The sequence below is a fragment of the Leptonotus elevatus genome, chromosome 1, assembly GCF_054856555.1.
Source record: "Leptonotus elevatus isolate MCC_2025b chromosome 1, RoL_Lele_1.0, whole genome shotgun sequence".
Lineage (NCBI taxonomy): Eukaryota > Metazoa > Chordata > Actinopteri > Syngnathiformes > Syngnathidae > Leptonotus > Leptonotus elevatus.
In genome coordinates this window covers 17,329,019-17,352,369 of record NC_141239.1, presented here as the reverse complement: position 1 = coordinate 17,352,369, position 23,351 = coordinate 17,329,019, and the positions used below count along the sequence as shown (strand labels likewise).

At 37.7% G+C, this 23,351-nt stretch overlaps 1 protein-coding gene and 1 long non-coding RNA gene across 2 annotated transcripts in view; both read right to left on the bottom strand.

The window, feature by feature from the left end:
* Positions 1-16,701, bottom strand: part of slc1a7a (solute carrier family 1 member 7a) — a 29,448-nt gene extending 12,747 nt beyond the window's left edge. The window contains exons 1-3 of the mRNA XM_086078747.1: positions 16,531-16,701; positions 11,462-11,541; positions 4,430-4,645 (exon numbers count right to left, since the gene is read on the bottom strand). Coding sequence (XP_085934873.1) covers positions 4,430-4,645; positions 11,462-11,541; positions 16,531-16,671 — 437 coding nt within the window. The 5' untranslated portion in view covers positions 16,672-16,701. The remainder of the gene's footprint in view (positions 1-4,429; positions 4,646-11,461; positions 11,542-16,530) is intronic.
* A 3,423-nt stretch (positions 16,702-20,124) lies between these two features.
* On the bottom strand, positions 20,125-21,479 carry LOC147181110 (uncharacterized). Its single transcript, XR_015094344.1, has 3 exons — positions 21,416-21,479; positions 20,401-20,454; positions 20,125-20,273 (listed from the first exon to the last, which is right to left on the bottom strand). It is a non-coding gene; the product is annotated as an uncharacterized LOC147181110 (long non-coding RNA).
* Positions 21,480-23,351: the final 1,872 nt, after the last annotated feature.

Genomic DNA, 23,351 nt, shown 5'->3' with positions numbered 1-23,351 from the left:
TCATAAATCCATTAATAAATTAATTTAATATCTCTTTTTCCCATAAATTCATAAGAAAATAGATTTTTAAAGGCCATTTTTTAATCTTATGTTTTCTTGAAATGTACGGTTCACATGAATTTAAAGAATAACTTAACACCAAATCAACTTTTTGCTGATAAACTGTATAAACTGGTGTCTACATGTCCTGGTCATTACTTTGATATTTGAGTGCATGTTTGTTTAAAGCTTGAATTTGCCTCCTTAAACGGCTTCTTTGTGAGTTGCTGTTGTCAATCACAGCCAGACCACGCCCAACCCTCTCCCCATTCGCAACCCAACGGTCCCCCCTTTGAGCGCCAATTTCAAATCTTAGTGAGGGGTGGAGCAAGAGTCTGACTTTCTGTTGAGTAATCCTTTAACATAATTTTTTTTTTCATTTATGAAAGACATGACTTATTGAAATTCATAATATTTTTAATGTATATTTACAATTATTGAATTAGAATTATGAAAATATTTTCATCTCGTCCTTGCTGATGCCAATGTTTGTGTAACGCTTTTAAGTAATTATAACATGTATTACTTTTGTTAATAAACGCAATCATCTAACCAGTTACTGCCTCCGCAAAATTGTATTTGTAATTTAATGTTCGTGGAGTTTTTATCATGTCCTTGATATTTAAGAAGAAAGGATGTTCCATAATTAATCAATATCAGATTGAATTGAATCGGAAAAAAAATCTAAATTTCATCGAACTGAGGAAATTCGAACCGATACCAAGCCCTAATAATAACCCTGGTCCAAGACGACGCAAATGGAGCTAATGTACTATTTTCATCCCTCACGTGCTTAAGGATCTCCATATTTATGAACACTACGCTCATTATGCGTGCTTATCACACACACTGACATGCACACTGGGCCTAAGTCAGACACTCTGGACCATTTGTGAATGTACCAGTAGAGCACGACTGCATGATAGATGAAGGCTTTAAAGAAGCTTTGCCAGATAAATCCAAAGCACAGCTGTGCTCTTCTACAACACACACACACACACACACACACCCCCCCCCCCACACACACACACACATGGAGAACCTGCGAACGTCACCACTGTGACACATTATCAGTACAAAGTTGAATTGTATAGAAATTTGGCTCATTCATTCATCCATAAAAAGACATTTTATTTCCACTGTAATTTGATTCTGACAATGAAAATAGACTAAATATTTCAAGGATATTTTTCTTTAATAAAATCGAATGGCCTCTTCTTTACATGTTTAGTTTTGAATACTAATACAAATAACATTGAAGTACAACAAAGGTTAGGCTATGGTGTTGCGCCTATTGTTGGCCTACTGTCACACTGACACAGCAAAGGCCCTTAATATAGTTCACCTCAAACACACCCTGCTGGGCTTGAGCAGCGCTAATTAGCTTAGCACGTCAACCCGCTGGCACACATCACTCACGGATTTACCCTCCTTGCTCTAGCACTACACATAAGACTTGTTTCAATTTCATTAATGATACAAGTGTGGAGTAAATTGACAGTAAACCGGTAAAATGACTTGCTTTTTACGCAAATTTCAGATCGATGATTTCTCAAGTAAGGAAAAGGCCAGTGAGACCTTACACTGTCAGATACAATGACCTACTTTTACAATTAAATTGACATGGAATTAATTTATTTCCATTACTCAACCCTCTTCAATTTAAAACATTGATTTTGGCTACACTGCTTCCAGTGCTGTATGTGGATCCTAGTTTTTTTTTGTCCAATCAGATTTCAACCCATTTGTGTTGCTATCCCAGTCAAGTCAGCCCAGGGCCTTCGCCATCAGTAGTGCTGGGCAAAATAACTTCATCTAAACACAGCATTCTGATTAATATTGCGTTTGTGGAATAGAAATTAAACTACAAAATCCACTCATTTTTGTCTATCTCAGGGCCATTTTGCCACTTACTATCAACTGAAAATGACATCACAGCTGCTCAGGGCTCAGGTAACGACCAATCACGGCTCAGCTTGCGAATGTCACATGATCAAAGAAAAAAGGTGAGCCGTCATTGTCAGTTGCCCTTGGAGATGGGTAAAAAATGGTAAGCTATTTCTGAACCTTGCATCTCAGTTAGGATAATGTAACATATAGGTTGGGCAAAAATCATAACCAAACCAAAAGGTAAGTATAGCTGTCGTGTTATGATGGATAAACATCAGCTAATAGTATTTAGCATTAGCTCCTGATAGTTGGCAGATACTGAAATGTTTGCTGAGGTTGTCATGGCAGTGTATTACTAATTGCTCTGTTTAATTCGGCGGCTTGGTGAGGAAGTGCTGCCTCCACAAGTGACCCAAATACAATTTATCTCCCATATTTTATTGTAGGGAATGTGAGATGAAAGTCTGCTGTGTTAAATTCTTGCTAGGCAAGGCAAGGCAGCTTTGTTTATATAGCTCACTTATAGATAAGGTAACTCTTGTGTGATTAAGGGCTATATAAATAAACTTGACTTACCCAGGATTTAATTTAACAGCATTTACAAGGCTTACTTGACTTCTGTAGACAGCTTATTCCATTTGGGTGCAGCATAACAGCTAAATGCTGCTTCGCCATGTTTTCTTTGAACTCTGGGCTCAAAATGTTCACCCGAGTCTGAAGACATCAGAGCCCTACTCGGTTGATATCCATTAGTATTTCTTTAAAGTGTTCCATTCAGTAACAGAACAATAGCAGAATTTTGAAATGTACTCTCTAGCTGACTGAGAGCCAGAGAAAACCAAGACTGGACTGGAGCAATACATATATTCTGATCTCATTGTTCTAGTCGGAGCCTGAGCTGCAGCGTTCGGAATGAGCTGTAGCCCAGGCTCTGACTAGAACAATGAGATCACGCGACAGCGTGCAATGTACACAGTCGCGTGCTTTCCTCAACAAATAACAGCATGGCTCTGAACAACGGTCAAATTGATGGCCCTGATCTCAGTCAACCCTGGGAAGAACTTGAAAAAAAATACGGACATCTTGACTATACTTATTCTAAAACAACATCCAACCATTTATTGATGTGGATGCATGACAAGCAGTGTTTGTTTGAGAAGACAATGTCCTTTTAATAACAGGGATGTGATTTGACCAAAGTGAAATTATCTGAAAATTTAGCCGGGGGTCTGGGGGCCGCGGGCACTCAGCTAGGTCCAGAGCTCATGGGTTTTCCGTGTTTTTAAGTACTTTCAATGCACTCAGATGACAAAGAAATAGACAAAACAACAGCATAAATTTTCAATGTATATTGAACTATCCCATATAAAATTGCAGTTTTAGTCAACTCAAAATCAGTCACATTCAAAAACATTGGACTGCCTTTGCTTTTAAAAACTATCACTGAGAATATCATCATATATATGTACCATGCAATAAATCATTTAATCAATCATTCTTAATTTAATACATAATGCATAACAAAAACATAAAATACCTCATGCAGCAAGCTCTGGTAAAAACACAATCATGCATTCGTCGAATGCATGATTGACTAAGATCATCTCTGTAACTGCATACATCAAGACAGTCAACATATTGAAACCTGAAAAGTGCAAACATGCAGCATTCATTTGAGTTTGTGTCAATGATTAACCATGTTAAATATTTATGGCCATTTTTATTACGTTATAATATTTTCGAAAATTTGATTTCGATTAATTTGAAAAGTTTACCACCGACCTCAAAATTCACGACTGTCAGCAACTGATACAGGTTGTTGGGGTGGATCACGTCTCTCTATTACCGCTTCCGATTGTGATGTCAATAAGGGATGGAGGCCGTAAAGTTTTGGAGTTTTCGTTTGGGCACCGAAACTTCCAGCGATGGAATAATTTGTTGTTCTTGACTGGAGTTCTTTCACGTGTTTTTTGCTCTTTGCGTGACTTTCAAGAGCTTTGAAACCTCTCCCACCATAGTCAATGGTATCATGGCACCAAATGCAAAGCGCTTTCCCGGCACGATCGATCTTCCGAATAAAGTCACTGAACAAATTCGTCACAGTCTTCTTTCCAACATTTGTAGATATATCCTTCTCTAACCAGTCCCATCGAAACTTGTTTTTTACGATCTTGTCAATTTCCTTAACTCGCGGAGCATCTTTGCGTTCGATCACGGACATCTTTCTTTAAACACCCGGCAAAAACGTCTGAGAAATGAACAATGGCATACGCCTATGCCTTTATAACAAGCGCGTTTATTGGTCAACAAACAATGGCATACGCCTATGCCTTTATAACAAGCGCGTTTATTGGTCAACACGGAGACTTCAGCCAATCGCAAGATCAGTTTCATTTCAGTTACGGAAACACTAAAATGGAATGCTGTCGAGAGGAAAAATCACATCCCTGTAATAATTAACTGACGCTGAACACGGAACGCCTTTGACAATCTGCCTCACCGAATGAGATCAAGCAGAGCGTCGGCCGAGCTGGTCATCGGCTTCTTGCTCTCATCCGAGTCCTCCTTCTGAGCAGCTCCTCCGGGGTGGATGATGTACACCATGATGATGCCCACCACCACAGCAACAAAGGTGGTCCAGAGGTAGTAGGAGATGGTCATGATGCCCAGTCGACTGGAGCATTTGGCATCCAGAGCAGCCAGACCGGACATTAAACTGAACCAAGGCGCAGGGTGGAGAGAAGAAAAGGAAGAGGAAAAATATTTAGTGGACATTTCTGTGTGCTTTCAAGAGGCTTTCATCCTCATCCCACACTCAACACAATAATGGTGCTTGTTGTGTTCCTAGGGTTTCCAGTCATTGCAAAGAACATGCACCAGTACTAAAATAAAATAAAAATAACCTTTTGATACAATTCTGATTTGGATTAGACTAACATGTATTTTTGTTCAAAGCCTCCTACATTATTACTTTTATATACTTTCAATTCATACTTTATACCAGGGCTTAAAAAAATCAAATGCAACCAAACAAAACAAAAAGCCTTGGCTAGGGTTTCAATCTAGGGTTAAGGTTGCAAAGTAGGGTTAGGATTTCAAATTAGGATTTAAAATTAATTAAGGTTTCAAATTATGGTCAGGGTTTCAAACTAGGGATAGGGTTTAAAATTAAGACTTCAAACTACAGTTAAGGTTTCAAACTGGGTTTAGGGTTTAAAAATTGGGTTTCAATCTATGGTAAGGGTTTAAAGGTAGGGTTTAAAACTAGGGCTAGAGTTTCTAAGTAGAATAAGGGTTTCAAATTAGTGCTTCATACAAGGGTTGGTGTTTTAAAATGCGGTTTCAAACTAGGGATATGGCTTCAAAGTAGGATTTCAAACTAGGATTGGGGTTTTAAATAAGGGTTTCAAACTAGGAGTAGTTTTCCAATAAGGGTTTCAAACTAGGGAATGGGATAGCATATCAACATCAACATGGAGATTCAAATTAGGGTTTCAAAGTGGGTCAAGGTTTAAAAGCAGGCTTTCAAACTATGCTTTGAGTTAGGGTTTCAAACTAGGGTTATGATTTCAAAACAGGGTTTCAAAGTAGGGGTAGGCTTTCAAATAAGGGCTTCATACTAGGGTTTCAAACCAGCGGAAGGGTTTACTAATAAGAATTTCAAACTAGGGTTAGGATATCAAAATATGGTTTCAAATTAGAGTTTGTTTTTTTGGTTACAGTTTCAAAATGGGGTTATAAACTATGATTAGGTTTTCGAATTAGGAGTTCAAATGATGGGTAGCGTTTCAAATAAAGTTTCAAACTAGAGTTATCAAATCATAGCAATGAATAAATAAAATGTTGTAAATAATAAAGTGTTGTTTGAATACAATTAGCACTGATTACCTGATTGAGGCTTGTTCGACACACACGCTAATTATATTAGTATGCCATTAGAAGCCCACTCAATTAGTCAGGGATGGGCTCAACCACAATAATCTGAATTATTTTAGACGTAATAAATTCATGTATTTAAACATTTTATAAACATGAAAATCCCACTGAGATAACTCTATTTTGCCTCAGGTAAAAATTGGCATGATTAGAATAGCAATGAAACATATTACTGTGTATGAGTACGAATATATTGCATCAATGTACGCATGAAAGAGCTCATGTAAGAGTTTGTCCTGCGCTGGTCACCGATTAAACCGCAGTTGCAAAATCCAATCACAAGGTAAAATTCAAGCTGAGCTTGATTGATAGATTTGCAAAAACGTGCACACAAACGGTTTCAATTGCATTGTGTTGTTGCTGTCCAGATGTTTGATTGTATTGTCCTGCACTATGCTGGGAAGCTAAAACAAAGGATGAAAACAATCCTCAGATACAATTTTTTGGATTGCTTGATGAGAGATAAAAGTTCAAAACAACTGATCCGGCCAATAAATTAAAACAACGCTGAGCAGGGAATAACCAAGGAGGAGGCCAGCCCTGAACCACAGACCTCCAAACTGTGAGGCAGATGTGCTAAGTTGCTAACGTGTCGGCCACTGTGTTGCCTGATTCTGTGCATTTCCTCACCAAATCGAGTGTGAACAAATTGCCCAACTATAAATGATAGGTACAGTATATTTACAATAATGTAAAAGTTGTACAAATTTAGTCTGTCCATTTTTTTTAAACAATTATAGTTAATGCATGCAATGATATTCCAATTATAAACCCAACCAAATGATTAAATAATAAACCTGTAGATCACTATTATCATTATAGTTTGTATCATCTAGCATAGGGACTTAAATGATGGAACAGGCCCACAATTTTGGGGTGCCACACACTTCATAAACAGAAGGGTGCGGCCATTTTGCCACTTGCTGTCGACTGAAAATGACATCGCAGTTGCTCAGGGCTCAGGCAACGACCAATCAGGTCTCAGCTTGTTAGTGTCACCTGGCCAAACAAAAACAACAACAGGTGAGCCGTGAATGGACATTACCTGAGCCCTGAGCAACTGTGATGTAATTTTCAGTCGACAGCAAGTGGCAAAATGGCCGCCCTCTGAGATGGCTTAAAGAGGGTGTTTTTTGCCGCTTTGCTCATATTCCACAAGTGCAATATTAATTGGAATGCCGTGTTTATATCAGTGGGAGCACATACAGCATATTATTGTTTAAAAAAAAGGGGGTTGACATCTTATATAAATACGTGCTGGCCCACAAACAAGGCTGGCCCGCGAATACACAAAATGCACGCAGAATTGATGCCCATTGAAATGCATTGGGAGAATTGGGGGGGGGGGGGAATTTAAAATACATTTGTAAACCGCCCAAAATTCTTTGCTGATAAACATCCATAATTAGCCTGTCATTTGTTTCCCCATGAGAAACCATATTAAAAACAAACAACCAAATAAACAAATTAATTAATACATTTAAAAAACAGGTGAATCTGCGGGTGCTGAACCACGAGTACGTGGGGTCCTATTAGAGAAAACATGTTTGTAATTTGGCCCACAAAAAAATAAGAAAAAAAATCATATACATTTTTTAATTCATGTATTTCTATATTTAAATTAGGGGTGTCAGGCGATTAATTTTTTTTAATCGTAATTAATTACATGACTTCAATAGTTAACTTAGGATTAATCTTTTTTTTTTATATCTGTTCTAAATGTACAATAAAATCCATCAATTTTCTTAACCGCTTGTCCTCACAAGGGTCGCTGGAGCCTATCCCAGCTGGCTTCGGGCAGTAGGCGGGGTACACCCTGAACTGGTTGCCAGCCAATCGCAGGGCACACAGAGACAAACAACCATCCACACTCACAACCACACCTATGGACAATTTGGAGTGTTCAATTTACCTGCCATGCATGTCTTTGGAATGTGGGAGGAAACCGGAACACCCGGAGAAAACCCACGCAAGCACGGGGAGAACATGCAAACCCCACCTAGGAAGGCCGAAGCCCGGACTTGATCTCACGTCCTCTGCACTGGGAGGCGGACGTGATAACCAGTCAGCCACCGTGCCACCCCGTACAATAAAATATACAATAAAATTGTCTTACCCCGAAGTTTTCATACTCTTGTTAACATAAAAGTGAAATAAAAATGTTAAATTAAGAAATATGGCTGCATATTTTAGTCATTGATACCGTAATAATTCATAAAATTGAGTTAAAATTAAAAAGATCTACTGTACTGGAAAATACGAGTGTGATATGGATTTTTGTGAAGGTAATTTTTCTGCCACTAGATGGCATAATTGCATTTGTAAGACGTTGGTGACAACTCAGTGCATTTTTTTTCATATTAAGAGCTATCTAATCTTTAACTTGAAAAAAAAATTGTGAAATTTTAAACATTTTTAAAATTGTAAAATACAACTTGACCCAAGTCCAAATATATGCATTATTATTATATTACTGCTAAATTTTGACATGGACGTGTCTGCTGTTCTATTCCCCCAGTACAGGCTTTCCAATTGGCAGTCATTAATCACACGTTAAAAAAATTAATGGCGTTAAAGGAACTTTAAATTAACTCAAAATTGACGCACTAATTTGGACGAGAGGCCACTCAGAGTGTGGTCGCGGGCCACATGTGGACCATGGGCCACCAATTGTCAATCCCTAATCTAGTAAAGGTTACATTATCTTCGTAGTGGTAGTAGTAGTAGTAGTAGTGTAGGATATGTTACTTGCACAAATGCACACACACATCACTTCAAAAGTTTAATCTGGAGTCAAAACAGAGTAGAGAGCACAAAAGCTGTAGTCCTGCCGCAAGAGTTTGAAGCATATGGGGCTTACTGTCCATTGTGTGCCTTTGCTGAGCAAGAGCATTACAGTAATCCTTTCTTCAAAATAGAGAAGGCATTGAAGCATTGTTGAAGGACAAGTTGTTGTATGGCTTGCCCCCAAAAGGTCACATTAGTGTTCTTTTACTAATTGTATGGCCTATACACTATTTGCAAAAGCATCGACATTTTTTTTTAAGAAGACACTCATTAAAAGGAACCCCGACTCTAATGACAAGTTTGCTCTATATTATTTTTTGGGTTGTTACTAACATAACTATGAGATTCATTTTTCAAAAATCATTTTCAGTTTAATACATTTTGTAGAAACTTAAATTTGGTCGTACGCCGCCATTGTTATTTACGTCGCAACGCATTCAATGCGTAGTGACGTAGCAAGCATTCCTCAAACTCTTGAACGCGCCTGGTGAATGACAAGAGCACGGCGTGGGGGAGGGTGACTCTCCCGATCGCATGTTGTTTCTTTAGGAACGCTACGAGCCTTAACTTGCTTTCTTTATAGGCGTTTCACATTGCTCGGCAGAGAGCCAGCCGCCATTCTACGTCACTACGCACTGAATGCGTTGTGACGTAAATAACAATGGCGGCGTACGACCAAATTTAAGTTTCTACAAAATGTATTAAACTGAAAATGATTTTTGAAAAATGAATCTCATAGTTATGTTAGTAACAACCCAAAAAATAATATAGAGCAAACTTGTCATGAGAGTCGGGGTTCCTTTTAATGAGTTTTACTCTTTTCTCCTGAGTGTCTTCTAAAAAATGTTTTTGATGCTTTTGCAAATAGTGTATAGGCCATACAATTAGTAAAAGAACACTATTGTGACCTTTTGGGGGCAAGCCATACAACAACTTGTCCTTCAACAATGCTTTCTCTATTTTGAAGGTCCAAATAAAGTTTATACAAAATGTATTAAACTAAAAATTATTTTTGAAAAATGAACCTGATAGTTATGTTAGTAACAACTAAATAAATAATATAGAGCAAACTTGTCATGACCAATCGGGGTTCCTTTTAAAACATAAAAAATGTCTAGAAATGTCGCACTATATTGTTTTCTCTAGTATGTCCATAATTGCAGTGTGCCATTAGGAAAATGATTCCCTGCATGCATTTTGATTGTTACATTTTATCTAAGGATAAAACATTTTTTATTACAGCAATCTTTGTATTGAAATGTACTTTTTATTTGATGAGTTGACATTAATTCCAAGATTTTACTCAAGTAAATATCTAGTACAAGCTTTGGAAACAGCAGTAAAAATAGCTGAAGAAAATGCAATTAATCACGATTAATTACAGAAAATTGTGAGATTAATTAGTTATAATATTTTAATTGCTTGAAAGCAACTACTTAAAATGTTTTCATTCGGATTAATTTCTGATAGCAGGCCTACATGCTCATCATTCCATTAATGACAATCTTTGGCTGACAAAGTATGAGTCTCACTGTAACCTTCAAGTGGCAGATGACTCATCAGCTTGCAACCACATCTTTGAAAGTATAAGCAAAATTGCCATTACTAGTACATGTCATGTATTGATGATGTACATTAATGGATTGCGTCGATTGTGTGGTGTAGACGAACACAAATGCAGTAAAGGGAGAGACCATTGATTCTGCATTACACGTCCATGGGATAATCTGGTTTCCTCTTTGGCTGGCGCGCAGATGGTTGGGAGGAGGGAAAAAAAATGGGGACAGACAGGCAATAGGGCTGGGGCAGATATTTCACCCCTCGATAAGCCGTGTCAACCAGCTGATCTGTGCATCGGCAACTAGATACGTTCTGCAGCTACAGAATGACCACATTATGTGTACGGCTGAACATGTATCTCTGTAGATATAAGCAAAGATTGGCTGTGGGCTCATGTTGCCTCCCTTGGCTCCTTGCCTATTATTTCAGATTAGTTGTAGTGATGCCTTGACGTGCTTCACATTTCACATCAACCATACATACAGTATTTCCTGCTCTATACGTGCGAAGCGAAAAAGCAGGACACACATGAAACTAAACATACTCCTCCTTTTCAACATAAAAGGAAGCACTGACATCAAGAGACAGACCGCAGGAGGGAGGATAGATTAACTTCTCATCCAGACTTTGCTGGTGCATGTATTGTAAGTAGCTTATTGCGCAAAGCACCCTGCATGTTACCGGTGTGTTTGCCTGATTTGTTTTTGGAGGTTTTTTTTTTTTTTTTGTACTGGACATCACTGACCTCATGCAGGCAACGAAGCGCTTTGGGACGAAAATAGTCATTGTGGAGAATTTGTGAGTCTATGTACAGTATGTAAACATAACCCCTAACCCCCCACCCCCCCATCACGGAGTTATAACGGAAAATTGTATTTCAATTCAAGTGAACACAAAGATGATGGTTGCATTCGTGTTTACTTTTATCCAATGCCAAAAGAGGACCTTGTTGTGCTCCATGAAATGCAAACTAAAGCGTAAAGGTCAGAGTCCATAGAAAACTGAGATCTTTGAGAACCCTTATACTGTATTCTTAAAAAATTCACTATGCTACGCTAGTCAGAGTCGGCAAAATGGAAAGCAGAAACAAATTATAAGATAGAATTGAACACAGTGTGCGCAGTGAAGGATTAATAGTGGCAATGAAAATTAGGAAATACACTCACTGAAAACTGCAGTATGTTATTATTCCAAAAATAATACAATCCAGTAAATGTTTTCTACTTGACAAGCATTTATCTGTTCTTACCTGGAAACGACAAGTGGCAAGATGAGCATTTTTAACATCCTCATTAGCAGTTCCCCGGGAAACTGAAAGTACTTCACCTCCTGCAACATAAACAGACATTAACTTAAACATGTAATTATTTTTATAATGTACACAGCACTGTTATTTTATACCCAATGCATTGGGTGGAGGATTTAAACCGGCATGTTGGGGCGAGATTTTGATACGACAAATGGTAAAAACTATCCAACGCTACCAAGAAAAGGATTACCGGGTTATTAGTACAGCTGTGTTATTAAATAATAATTAATTTTATTTCATTATTATTCAAGCTTGGGAACCAGGGATCCAACTGGATGCCAACATTGGTACCCCAACTCCCGTGTTCAAGGTCAGCGATGTTACCCAACGAGCATTCCAGCTGCCACTGTTTTCTAAGAATGGTGCATTAAATTTACTTCAACTTTAAAGTGGCCACCAGCTTCAGCTTTTCAGCCCACCCAAATCCAATTAACCCAATCTGCTCAAAATTTACAGCTACCAAGTGAGTGGGTTAGGAAAATAACCCAATAGTTTTTTTTATTTATTAATCTTAAGTTTATTTTATGTGGCTCATCCAAGCATCCTTTTTTTTTCATTTGCTCCCAAAAATGTATAAATACGTTCTATTTTAAATATTACCATGGTCCCAAAAACGTATTAATGCGTTTTATTGGTTTTTTTTTTATGCTAGTGCATACAGAATGCTTTGATGCATCCTCTGAACTGAAGAGAAAGCTGAAATCAATGGTAGTTATTAGAAAACGGCCAGCAGGTGGCAGAAAAGTATAAGAGATCAACCAAGGCCATGTTGTAAAAAGGCCTTTCCCCCAGTGTTTTAAACAGATTTGTGAATAATGATGAAACTTAGCTATAATATAATGCTGCAAAACGGAAACAGATAGAAATATACTTTTTTCCTGATGAAAGAAGAGACTCTAATCTTTCTTTTGATAGGTTCCATGTTTTTATAGCAATACAACACAATATTCTGTGGGCCTTGCAAAATCTGTCAAAATCCAGCCGGGAGCAACGGGGGGTTTGCTTCAGTGAAAATGGCTGGGATTGAATGAGTTAATACTGATTGTCCTTATTAGGGCCATAGAAAGAGACGGGGTATACATTTGCAGTGATTTGAATTTTAAAATATGATGTGGACAACCATGAAAGAGTCATCTCGTCATATGAAAGCAATGCAAACTGAAAAAAGGGCTACAATGTTTTCTTTTGTCACCACTCAAAATAATTGCTTAAATGATCAATTACTATAATGCTTTAATAGTATTGGAAGGACAAGAAAACAGCTGCTGGAATGAAAATCGAAACGTATTTAGTAAAAAGAAATGCAGGGATTTCAATAAAAGTCCCAACTGTGCAACAATGGGGCAAGCAGTAAAAGCTTTTGCAATGAGGGAGCTTTAAGGGCCAAAGTTTGTTTACGTGTGCATGTGTACTGTATGTGTTTAAATGTTTGTGGGAGGAACATGTGTACTTTACTACGACACAAAAAGCATGACGTGCATTCACTCGGGTGTAAAAATGTCTGCTTTGAAACATCTAAGGAATTATACAAAGGCATTTTCTCACTAAAAGAAAAGACCAAAACGAAAAAAGACAACCTAATGGTAAAAAACAATATCATTAAATAACCTTGCAGTCACACCCGCCAAGCTGCGAACCTTCCGACCCCCACCCACTCATAATTGTGCCGCGCGGTCAGGGAGGTGCCATTAAAAATATATTTAGGACGATAATTACACTAATACGTTCAAATAAGGAGTACCAAATGTTTGCCTGTGCCTCGATCAAATCCACCAACATCACATTACACCACCCGTGCCAATAGATAGACCTGGTTTTAGCGGGTCTAAAATCTAGCCTATATTGTTGTCATCAAATTGTAAGATGCGCCGGGGGCGTGACAGCGAGGCATACCAAATTTGACCAAATTCAGCAACATATTGAACTAGACTTTCCCTGGCATGAAAATGGAGATGCACCCGTCTTTGCGACCATATTGACAGGTGCGTCGGGGGCGAAGCAGCTGCAGTACGTAGGTTGGAATGGCCAGAGAGGCGCAACGATCCCAAACATGCTAGACTTGTACGGCGCAAAAATGAAATTGCGCCCTTTTTTACGCCAAGCGCATAGGCGCCAGTCTACAAAAATAGAGCGCATAATATCAAGATGGTTGATTTTGTATTAACAATCTCACCTCATGTTATTTTTTTTTTTAATCAAGAAAATGAAATCACATTCATTTTCAATGACATCAGTTTTTGAGCAATCTGTAAGATTGCCTCTGGAACGCCTCTTTCATTGCCAAAGTTGATATAAGACCCACCCCATGTCTTGTGACATCAATTGGACATTAGGAATGTACTATTCAGTACTATACAACTTTTCAGGGGGGAAAAAACAAACGCAGTCAAGAACCCATCTCTGGCGCCAAAACTAGGGTTGGTCGATTTCCTTTTCTTTTTTTTTTTTCTAAAAAGAGCTCAGTATTGTTCATTCGGTAATGTCATCATCATTGCTCTTTTTTTGTGTGTGTGTGTGTGGGGGAATTCTGACTTCATAGTGAGAATTCTCACTTTAATCTCAGAATTCTGAATTTAAAGTGAGAATTCTGACTTTATTAGTGCTACTATTATTCTCACTTTAAAATAAGAATTATGTGATTAAAGTGAGAATTCTGAGAATAAAGCCAGGATTCCGACTTTAAAGTCTGAATTCTCACTTTAGAGTGAGAAATTGAAACTTTATTTTTTCTCTCTCCACTGGCCCTAATCCTCTTCCGTATCTGTCTTTTGTTACAGGAGGGCATGTAGTGAATTTGCTGATAGAGGATTTACGGCTGCTTCTCAGCTAGCATTAGCAAGTACCCTTTTCAGATGGGTGTGTATAGCCCTTACTTAAGCTTTGTTATATATAGTGCATGTCTTTCAAGCAATCATACTAATAGTCTCATTTTTAGTAAAATTCTGACCGACACTGTTGATAGTTTAGTGCGTGAAGCCACCACCTGTTGATTGATGATGTTGACTGATGATACGCGATAAATTGATCTTGCACTATTTAATGTTATTATGTAGTGGTAAAGTCAACTCAAGTGAACGTCCTATTGTTTTTCTTCCCTTAAATGATCACTATTGAAAACCTATTGTTGAAATTAATCAGCCAAGTTGTACTGAGCATTTTTTTTTTTTTTACCCCTCTCAACTAAAAATCTTAATGTGATCATATGGCGAATTTGAACATGTCTTTAGAAAAAAAGTGGGCTCCCAGTCTAGGAAGGCGGCGTGGGAGAACGTTGCTGCTCGGGTCAATGCATACATTTAAATTGATTTCTTTGCAATCACAATATGAATACAGGGGAAACCTGTTGAATGGTAACTCAATAATTCATTTCATTTAGGTGCAATCCTGCGGGGGAGAAGCGCACTAGACTTAAGATGAACACACAATATATGCTGTGATGTGAGCGCATGCCATGGTGACTCGACGAATCGGGGCTCCGTTGATGTGGGCTTTTTAGTGTAGAGGCAACGCCAGGTGAAACAACTCTGCGTTGATATAACTACCTCAAATCAGCTGTCCTAAAACCGAAAACGCAGAGTTTCTTATCTCAGGGCATGTCAACTTGCTGTTCAGGGTTAGTCTCGGTGTTTGTTGAACATTCTTTGTGAAATGGACCCCTGCTATGTGAAATACACCCCCATATGTATTATCCAAAATAGGCTATGAGGGTACGAAGCTTGCATGGCTGTTGCCCAAAACAACCTTGACCGTACTGTGGAGTATCGTGACCTATTAGGGTCAAGGCATTTTAACAAAGCATTCTGCTGTAAAATTGGATTGTGTTGATTATCTAGGGGGGTTATAGGAGTGTGTCATTGTGCGTCAGTGACATGGCCAACATAGTTGGACAATTCTGGGTAAGTTTCATCATCTAAAGTGCCACTTGTGCAAGGCTGTACTACAAGAAACACTTCTATGATCCCTGGCATTAGGTTGTTTGTGTTATATGGTTAATGTTCAATAATATTTCAGCACGTGTTTACATAGCACACATGAGCTATACTAATGACGAGTACATGGAAATTAGCTCTGAGATCCACAGTAAATTAAAATGTCGAACTTGCCATATCAGTATTTGAGCTGCGTATGTCAACATATCACATAATGCAAATGACCTGATGTACCCTGGTATAAATATTTTGTCCCATCCCTAATCACTATTTTTTTTCATTTATTTCATTAATTAGTTTATTTATAAAAATAAATAAAAATGCACGCAGTTTTCTTTTCTACTTGTAAACCTTTGAGATCTTGTGATGTAAAGGGCATTACATTATAAATCAAATGTATTATTATTATTACTAGGCTGATGTAAAAGTGACATTGTAAAATGTAATGAATTGAAGTGAGGTTTACAGAGGTAAAACCAGATGGCGTATGTTGGCATACAGCATATTCCAATCACATTCTTACAATTCTAATAAGCAAGAGTCTAGTCTCGCAGAAGTGCAATACGACTGGTGTTCCAATCCAGCGCCCATTCTGACTTATGTGAATTATATAAGTGAACATGGGTCTGTTGTTGAACTGATGTCACTGTGAGTGATTGACTACTAATCTCCCCACCGGGAATCCCGATCCATAGATGTGCCCGGAAGCAGCTCGAGGCAATCTGAGAGGCAGATGGGAACATGCAAAGGAGGCTTGTGCCATCAATTTGGCTTCATCTTGAGTCGGGAAAGAATGGAGAAATATAACCTTGCAAGAAATGTTTCTTTTTGATGCACATAAACTCAATCACATTTTTGTTTTATTTAAATGTCAATAAGCAAGAACACAATTCCTTCTTCATTCATTCCTGCATGAAACGGGCTAGGGAAACTCATATATGCACAGTAAATCTGTGCGACTGTGAAATGGCCTTTCTAGAGATGATGATCTAAAATCCTATGGTGTCCAGAAGATCGGTGAGAAATGGGGGCACGGATGTGTTAGGGGTTACAATAAACGGAGCATTTGAACCGACTGACCTGTTCGGAGAGCTGCTTCCCTCTCAGGAAGAAGCCAAGCAGGCAGCCAATTACTACAGCCAGCACTGACAGGATGAGTAGACCATTCTGCTTGCAGACATTCTTCACCCGCCCCCACACTTCCTCCAGCGCCACCGCCATCCTCACCCCTTCCTCCTAAAACAGCTTGGTCCTGACTGCAACTTTGTATAACCCCCCCCACCCACCCACAGAGAAGAAAATACCCACCAAAGTAGACCCCCCCCCCCAACTGTCGATTATTCATCCATATAGAAGCCTGCAGTGCACAGTCGACAGCCACCTGTGCAATCTACTAAGACCTACATGCACCGCAGTTGGTCAAGGCAGATTAAAAACAGACCTATGGAGAAGGGAGTGGAATCAAACAAACGTGAGAAAAGAAAAATTGGAGGAGATTTGGTTAATTGAGGATGGGGCAGTAAAAAAAAAGAAAGAAAGAAAGAAAGAAACACTCCGCAAAGTAAGCAGCAATTCTGCCGGGGCCAAACCGAACCGCTTCCCGGGATATTCCACATGAGACTGACAACATCACACAGACAACCTCTCGATCACTCCGTCAATCACCTCTCTCTCGCAGTTTGACGGCTTCGCCCCCGCCCTTACACTCTTCCCGGTGGCCGACAGAGGGCCCTGCAACAGCTGGTGCTATTGTTAATACTACGATCCTATTAGGTTGTGCTGCACGACTCCCATCTAAGGCCGGATTACAGGGCTCTCTGAACAATTGGACAGCGGATTGTTGGAGACCACAAAAATGAAATGCATAAAAAGTTTGGTGTTCACATAAGTAGTTCACTGAGCATAATATTACCTGAATGACTCACGCTTTTAAAGTCTTATACTGTATATATGTTTGGATGTTCGATACCACTTTTTTTTTTGACTGATACCAGTAAAAGTACTCAACTCTATAGATACCGATCTGAAATACCAATACCACTAGTACTTTAGACAATTTCGCCCAAAAAAACAATGACAGATCATTTTAAAGAAAGATCTACATATATAATATAATATGAATTATATAATTGTTTTGCACCCCATGTATTGCTAAACGTATCGAATCGTCTTTTGTGCAGATAGATAGATACTTTTATTGTCATTGCAGAGATGCACACTTTAAAAATCAATCAATCAATCAATTTTTGGTTTAGAAATATAATTAAAAAGTGTACACTTTTAAGTCAAAGAGGTCTAAAAAGAATCCAAAGTCTGAAATACATTAGAATAGTTTTTAGTTACTCTATGTCATAAAATAAAACCATAAAATACAACCATAAAATACAGTTTATAAACTTGTGTTGTGATTTCACACTATTCTGAAAACCCACATTTCAAAAAGAAAAAAAAGTACAAGACAAAAATATTTTCTTAAATACATTACACATATAGGGTGTAGATCGATCCTTCTCTAAATTAACTACATAAATTGTACAAAGAATAAACTTAAACACCAGAAAAGTTCAAAATGAATGGTAAAAATTACATTCAAATACACAATTCCTTCAATTTAACTTTTTAAGTATGTTAATTTTGATGAATCTATTGATTTTTTTATGCAAATTACACTTTCTTATGTAGGGTGTGTTTTCTTCCAACTCTCAGGAATCAATGGTATATTACGTAAAGCAATATATATTTTTTTAAACCAAATTAATTGTACAATTATCGGTAATTAATTGCGATGAATCACACACAAATTACGTCTTTTTTAGGATATGCTCTAAAATTGATTAGTTACTGTTTTATGTATTATTGACCTATTGACAACAGTTAATGACAGCTCCAATGCTTTTTCTTTCTAAATTCTTATTACATTAGTTGATTGCGTGATGGCTTGATACACTTGTCGTTTACAGTATTATATATTTTTTATTTTAAATAATCCCTCATTTGTTTTGATCATCATTTGATCATCAATTTGATTCTTCCAACTCAGTAAATTTATAGCACTTTTTATGAGATATGTTTCGCCAAGTTTGGCACAACCCTGTTAGACACTAAATAACAATTTGTAACAGGGTTAAAAATCAATGTTGATGTTCAAGTTTTTGTTATGTTTTGGTTTTGTAGGGGTTGGGTTTTGTTTATTATGGGTATGTTTGTTGTTTTTGTCTGTGGTTAGTGATTGTTGTTATGTGTTCCTGATTTCTCCCCTTGTCTCGTTATGTCTGATCACGTCCACCTGTATGTTTCTTCCCTTCCCAGTGTGTGGCCAATCAGTGCCCTCAACCTATTGTGTTCACCAGGTGTCTCATTAGTGTTGGTGTATTTAGTCTGTGGTGTTTGTCCAGTCTGTGTCGGTCCATTGTCATTCCCAGAGGAAAATTTTATTGCTCAAAGCGTGCTCGTCTATGTCTCGTGAGACATATTTGAGAATCTCACTACAGTCTCATTTTAATCTCTCTTTTGTCTCAAACGTTTCTCATTTGTTTCTCCTAAAATTCACTAGGAGAAATAAGGGAGACATAGTAATTAAAGAGGGAGTCATACCTGAGACTTAATGGAGATAATTTTGAGATCTAATTTCAAGTAGAAAATGAGCATAAGGAGAAATAAGTGAAACTATGTGAGACAAATGTGAGAATCCAGAGAAATCCAAAATGTGTCTTTTAAAAAATACAGGCATGTAAAAGTGCAACATTACAATTGTTTGTATTTTTATTGAACATATAGTCCAAGTGAATCATAGTGTAGTGTGTACATTCCTCAGTGATGTCATGAAGAATTATTTTTTTTCTGCCTTACTGTTGTTATCTTCCTCTTCTCGGTGGTGTGTGTTTCAGGTGCTCCCCAGCATGTTTGCAACCTTTTTGTTTACCTTTCAAATTGAACACTGCTGATCAGAAAACAAAAACAATGTTGGAATATTTATGATGATTGGATCTTTAAATAACAGTGACATGAGGAAAACTTACCAACTACGGTAATTTCCCTTTCCGCGTCTTCGACCCCAAGCGCCGCTAAAAGGTTTAACTGTCATTGCCTGAAACAAGCAGAAGACCGTAATAAACATTTTTAGTCGAGGTGCATTTTGATTACTGCGTTCTTTGATTGTCATAGTTTGTAGTTATTATTACTCACAAGTTAAATTAACTATGTGTCTGGTTGCTTGGTTGTTGAGCTGTAGCTGTGTTTGTGGTGTTGGAAATGGGAGATGTGCACCTAAACAATATCAACAACACAGCATGTAAGTTTCAAACATACTGTAAAAGACAGCAATACAGCATCATCAAAATTAGGTAGTGTTCCGAATCATCTACCTGTTCTGCTTTCCTCCTCCTCATATTAGATTTTGTGACCAGAACATAAAAAAAAAAACAAAAAAAACATTCATAGCCCGAAACCTGAGCACAATTGACATTATATTAATATGTTATGTCATATTATGAACTTTGAAAATATACCAACATTACCTTAAAATGTTCCTCTTTGCTATATTTTGTCTTCATGGGAAAGACGTGTGCATCTTCTTCCTCCCCATTTAAACACTTGGATGTGGTGGAAGTTAGTTTACCTCAGCTCTCTTTGGATTCTTCTAATACTTTGTGGGTGTTTGTTCACCTGACTGTTTTCTTTTCATGGAGTTGAAGTTGACATCAAGCTCAGGACAAGGTACACCATGCCTTCTAAGTTTGAATAAGTAGTAAATTAGCCATCCGGTTTCGAAGACGCTGGCACCACCCGTAAACCGTTTGGCTCGTCAAAACAGTACCAACAACCTGTACATGAACAGAAAATATATTAAAAGCAACAAAGTACAACATCTATATATTTGTTATATTATAGTGTGACACTAATGCAATGTTCATCATTAGCTCAATAATTAATATAAAGCTTCTTACTTGCCTCATCAACTGAAAAACCTGCTGCATGACAGATGACACCTCTCTGCTTAGTTTCCTGATGAAAGGAGTTACAGTGAGAAGAAAAAGAAGTTACAGATCAACTTCGTGAATACATTTCTACACCATTACACTTATTTACTCATTTACTTTAAAAACTAAACCTAACATGTAACATATTATACCATTGTTATTAAATGTTCTGTCTTCAACTGTTACGATAGCATGTTAAAAGTAACTTTAATAAGCTTTATTCATGTACTTAAGCACTCATGTCCCGTTTCAGTGCAGTTGGTTAGCTTACTAGCATATGTTAGCAACACAGCACACCTTGCTTTCATTGCTAATGATGAGTTATTAACATTGTTTTTATTTAGTTTCAATTTATATTTTAGCCGTTTTGGATTTAGTTATAGCAGTATGGCTCAATGAATAGAATTGTATTCTTATCTGTGTTACTTTCATGAGAGAAAGGGCAACGGGTTTGTACATTTGCTATCTTTAATGGGAGGGCCGGTCTCTGCCGGTCGGAAGAAGGGAGTCACAGGCTTATTATTATTGTTTTTCTCTAATCTGATTTATATCCATGGGAACAGATTATCTTGTATTCACTGAGTTGTAACCAAATGTACTGTGGGCTGATGGGTGGAGACATTTCGTATTCGCCCACTTTTTAATAAATAAGGATGTGACGGAGAGCCGGACACAGAACCTGATAGAACACGGCTTCAGTGTAGTCAGCCTTTTGTCATCAGAAGCTTCTGATAATTATTTACCTTTGCAAAGGGACTTCTTCACCAGGATCTCACCATTCAGTTAATTGAACACGCAAAGAGTACAATACTTAATATTGTCTACTCTAACACTAATACATTATTAGCAACTTAGCTTCAACGTTTAGGATGATTCAGAATAATTTCTTCAGTCAAACAACCTCTAAAGACCACTAAGTTACAGGAGTGAAAATTATAGAGTGATACACATTGTGTTTGTTTTATTTTAATGCACATTTTACCAACCCGAAACACTGCCACTTTTGGATTCCCGCTCACAGCCACAGATTCAAAAGCAAGGAAAGTCGAGATTCTTCTTCTACGCAGTGTGTGTCTGTGTCTGTCTAGTTAAAAACATGGCGCGCCACCTGGTGGCATAACTGTGAAACTGCGATCCAACTTAGATATTATTAATTCATTTGCTATTTGTTTTATTAAATTGAAGCAAAACTCTGGTCAGATGGGTAAAGATTGTTTCGGCAGCACCTAGTTAAATATTATGGCATTAAAAGAATAACTACTGAGGAAAATTCTGGATAACCACTGTCAAGAAGGGTGTGGTTTGGTGGAGGACCCAGTCGCAGGGACGAAAAATAGCCAGGCAAGGATGCAGTTGATGGAGCAAAAAAAAGATTTAAATTTCTATAAAACAAAGAGCTTCCAAATTACCAGGGAAACCAAAACATGGGGAAAACAACAAGGCAAAACGGGCAGAATGACATGGTGGGAAAATCCAAGGCAAAAACGGGCATCATCACAAGGGACAAAACAGCCAAGGCAAAACCGGGCAGCAAGACACGAGGAAAGACAATGAACCGACCCAGACAGAGGGGAGACAGCAGACTAAATACACAGACACTAACGACACAACAAGACACACCTGGGGCAAGACACAAGTGGTTGAGGGCACTGATTGGTTCACACGAGGAAGGGCAGGATGGCACTTAAACAAGACCAAGGGAGACACACAAGGAAAATAGAACCCAAAACATGACAACCACAAACACCAATGTATGTGCCAAATAGACAAGACCAAAATGTATATGAGGCTATAAAATATCAAATGTAAGACGAAAGGGAAATTATATACTTACTCTTGAATCACAATAAAAAATTGGTGACTGCTTTTTACCTTTCAAGAACTTCTCACCGGCACGTAACATGCACATACTTTGCACATTTAAGTACAATAAATACAAAGTCTGATTGTTTGAGCAGAAACTATTGATGGGACCTGAAGCAAAATTAACATAAAACTAACACTGTCAAATAGCAATAGTATTTGTAGTAGTGTAAAACAAACAAACCAGGAGCATGCAATTACAAAAAACAACAACACTCCTCCAGAAGAAGTTGAAAGTGAAACAATATCACACGGCTAATAATTGATTACCATTTTCTGAAATAGGTTAAACTGTATTTTCATGATATGCAATTGCGAGTAGTGTAGTTCTGATTCCGCAGAGCCATCCACATTTTGTTGTTTCCCAGAAAAAAGTGTTTTTTTAACTTTATTTTTTACTTTCTTTAAAATATTTTTTGCACCGTTTATTATGTAAGTAATATACAGTATAAGATATAAGATTTACAAGATAATTATGATTTATATATAGAGATATATAAGGTAAATAAGATATAAGTTAGCATTGTATAGTATAACTATAGAACTAATAGTACAAGCAAATTGACGAGACGACCCGGACAAGACACAAGTGGCGAACTGAGAAACACTGAGAAATATGTGAGACCTTATTGAGATATCATCTAAAACCCCAAAGGAGACTCATTTGAGATTAAGTGATTAAGAGAAGTAGATGAGACACAGGAGCAACACACTTTAGTCTCAGTTTGGTCTCACACCAATCTCATTGTTGTCTAGGAGAAGTAAATGAGACTTATTTGAGACCTCAAACATGTCTCATTTGTCCATTTTGTTTCTTCTGGGTTGCCACGTTTTGTCGTTTCATCCATATCTTGCCATTTGAGTTTGACCTTGTTGTTTCCTGTTTTTGTTTAATTAATAAAACCCTTTTGTTTTTTGGACTCCACCTCAACCTTCTCGCTCTGCCTCCCCAAACTTGGGTCCACAGTTACAGCCAACCGTGACGGTTTTCGCCAAAGAATAAGATGACTGTTTTATCTGTTTTGCTAAATGATCAAGAGAAACAATTTTGATAATGTG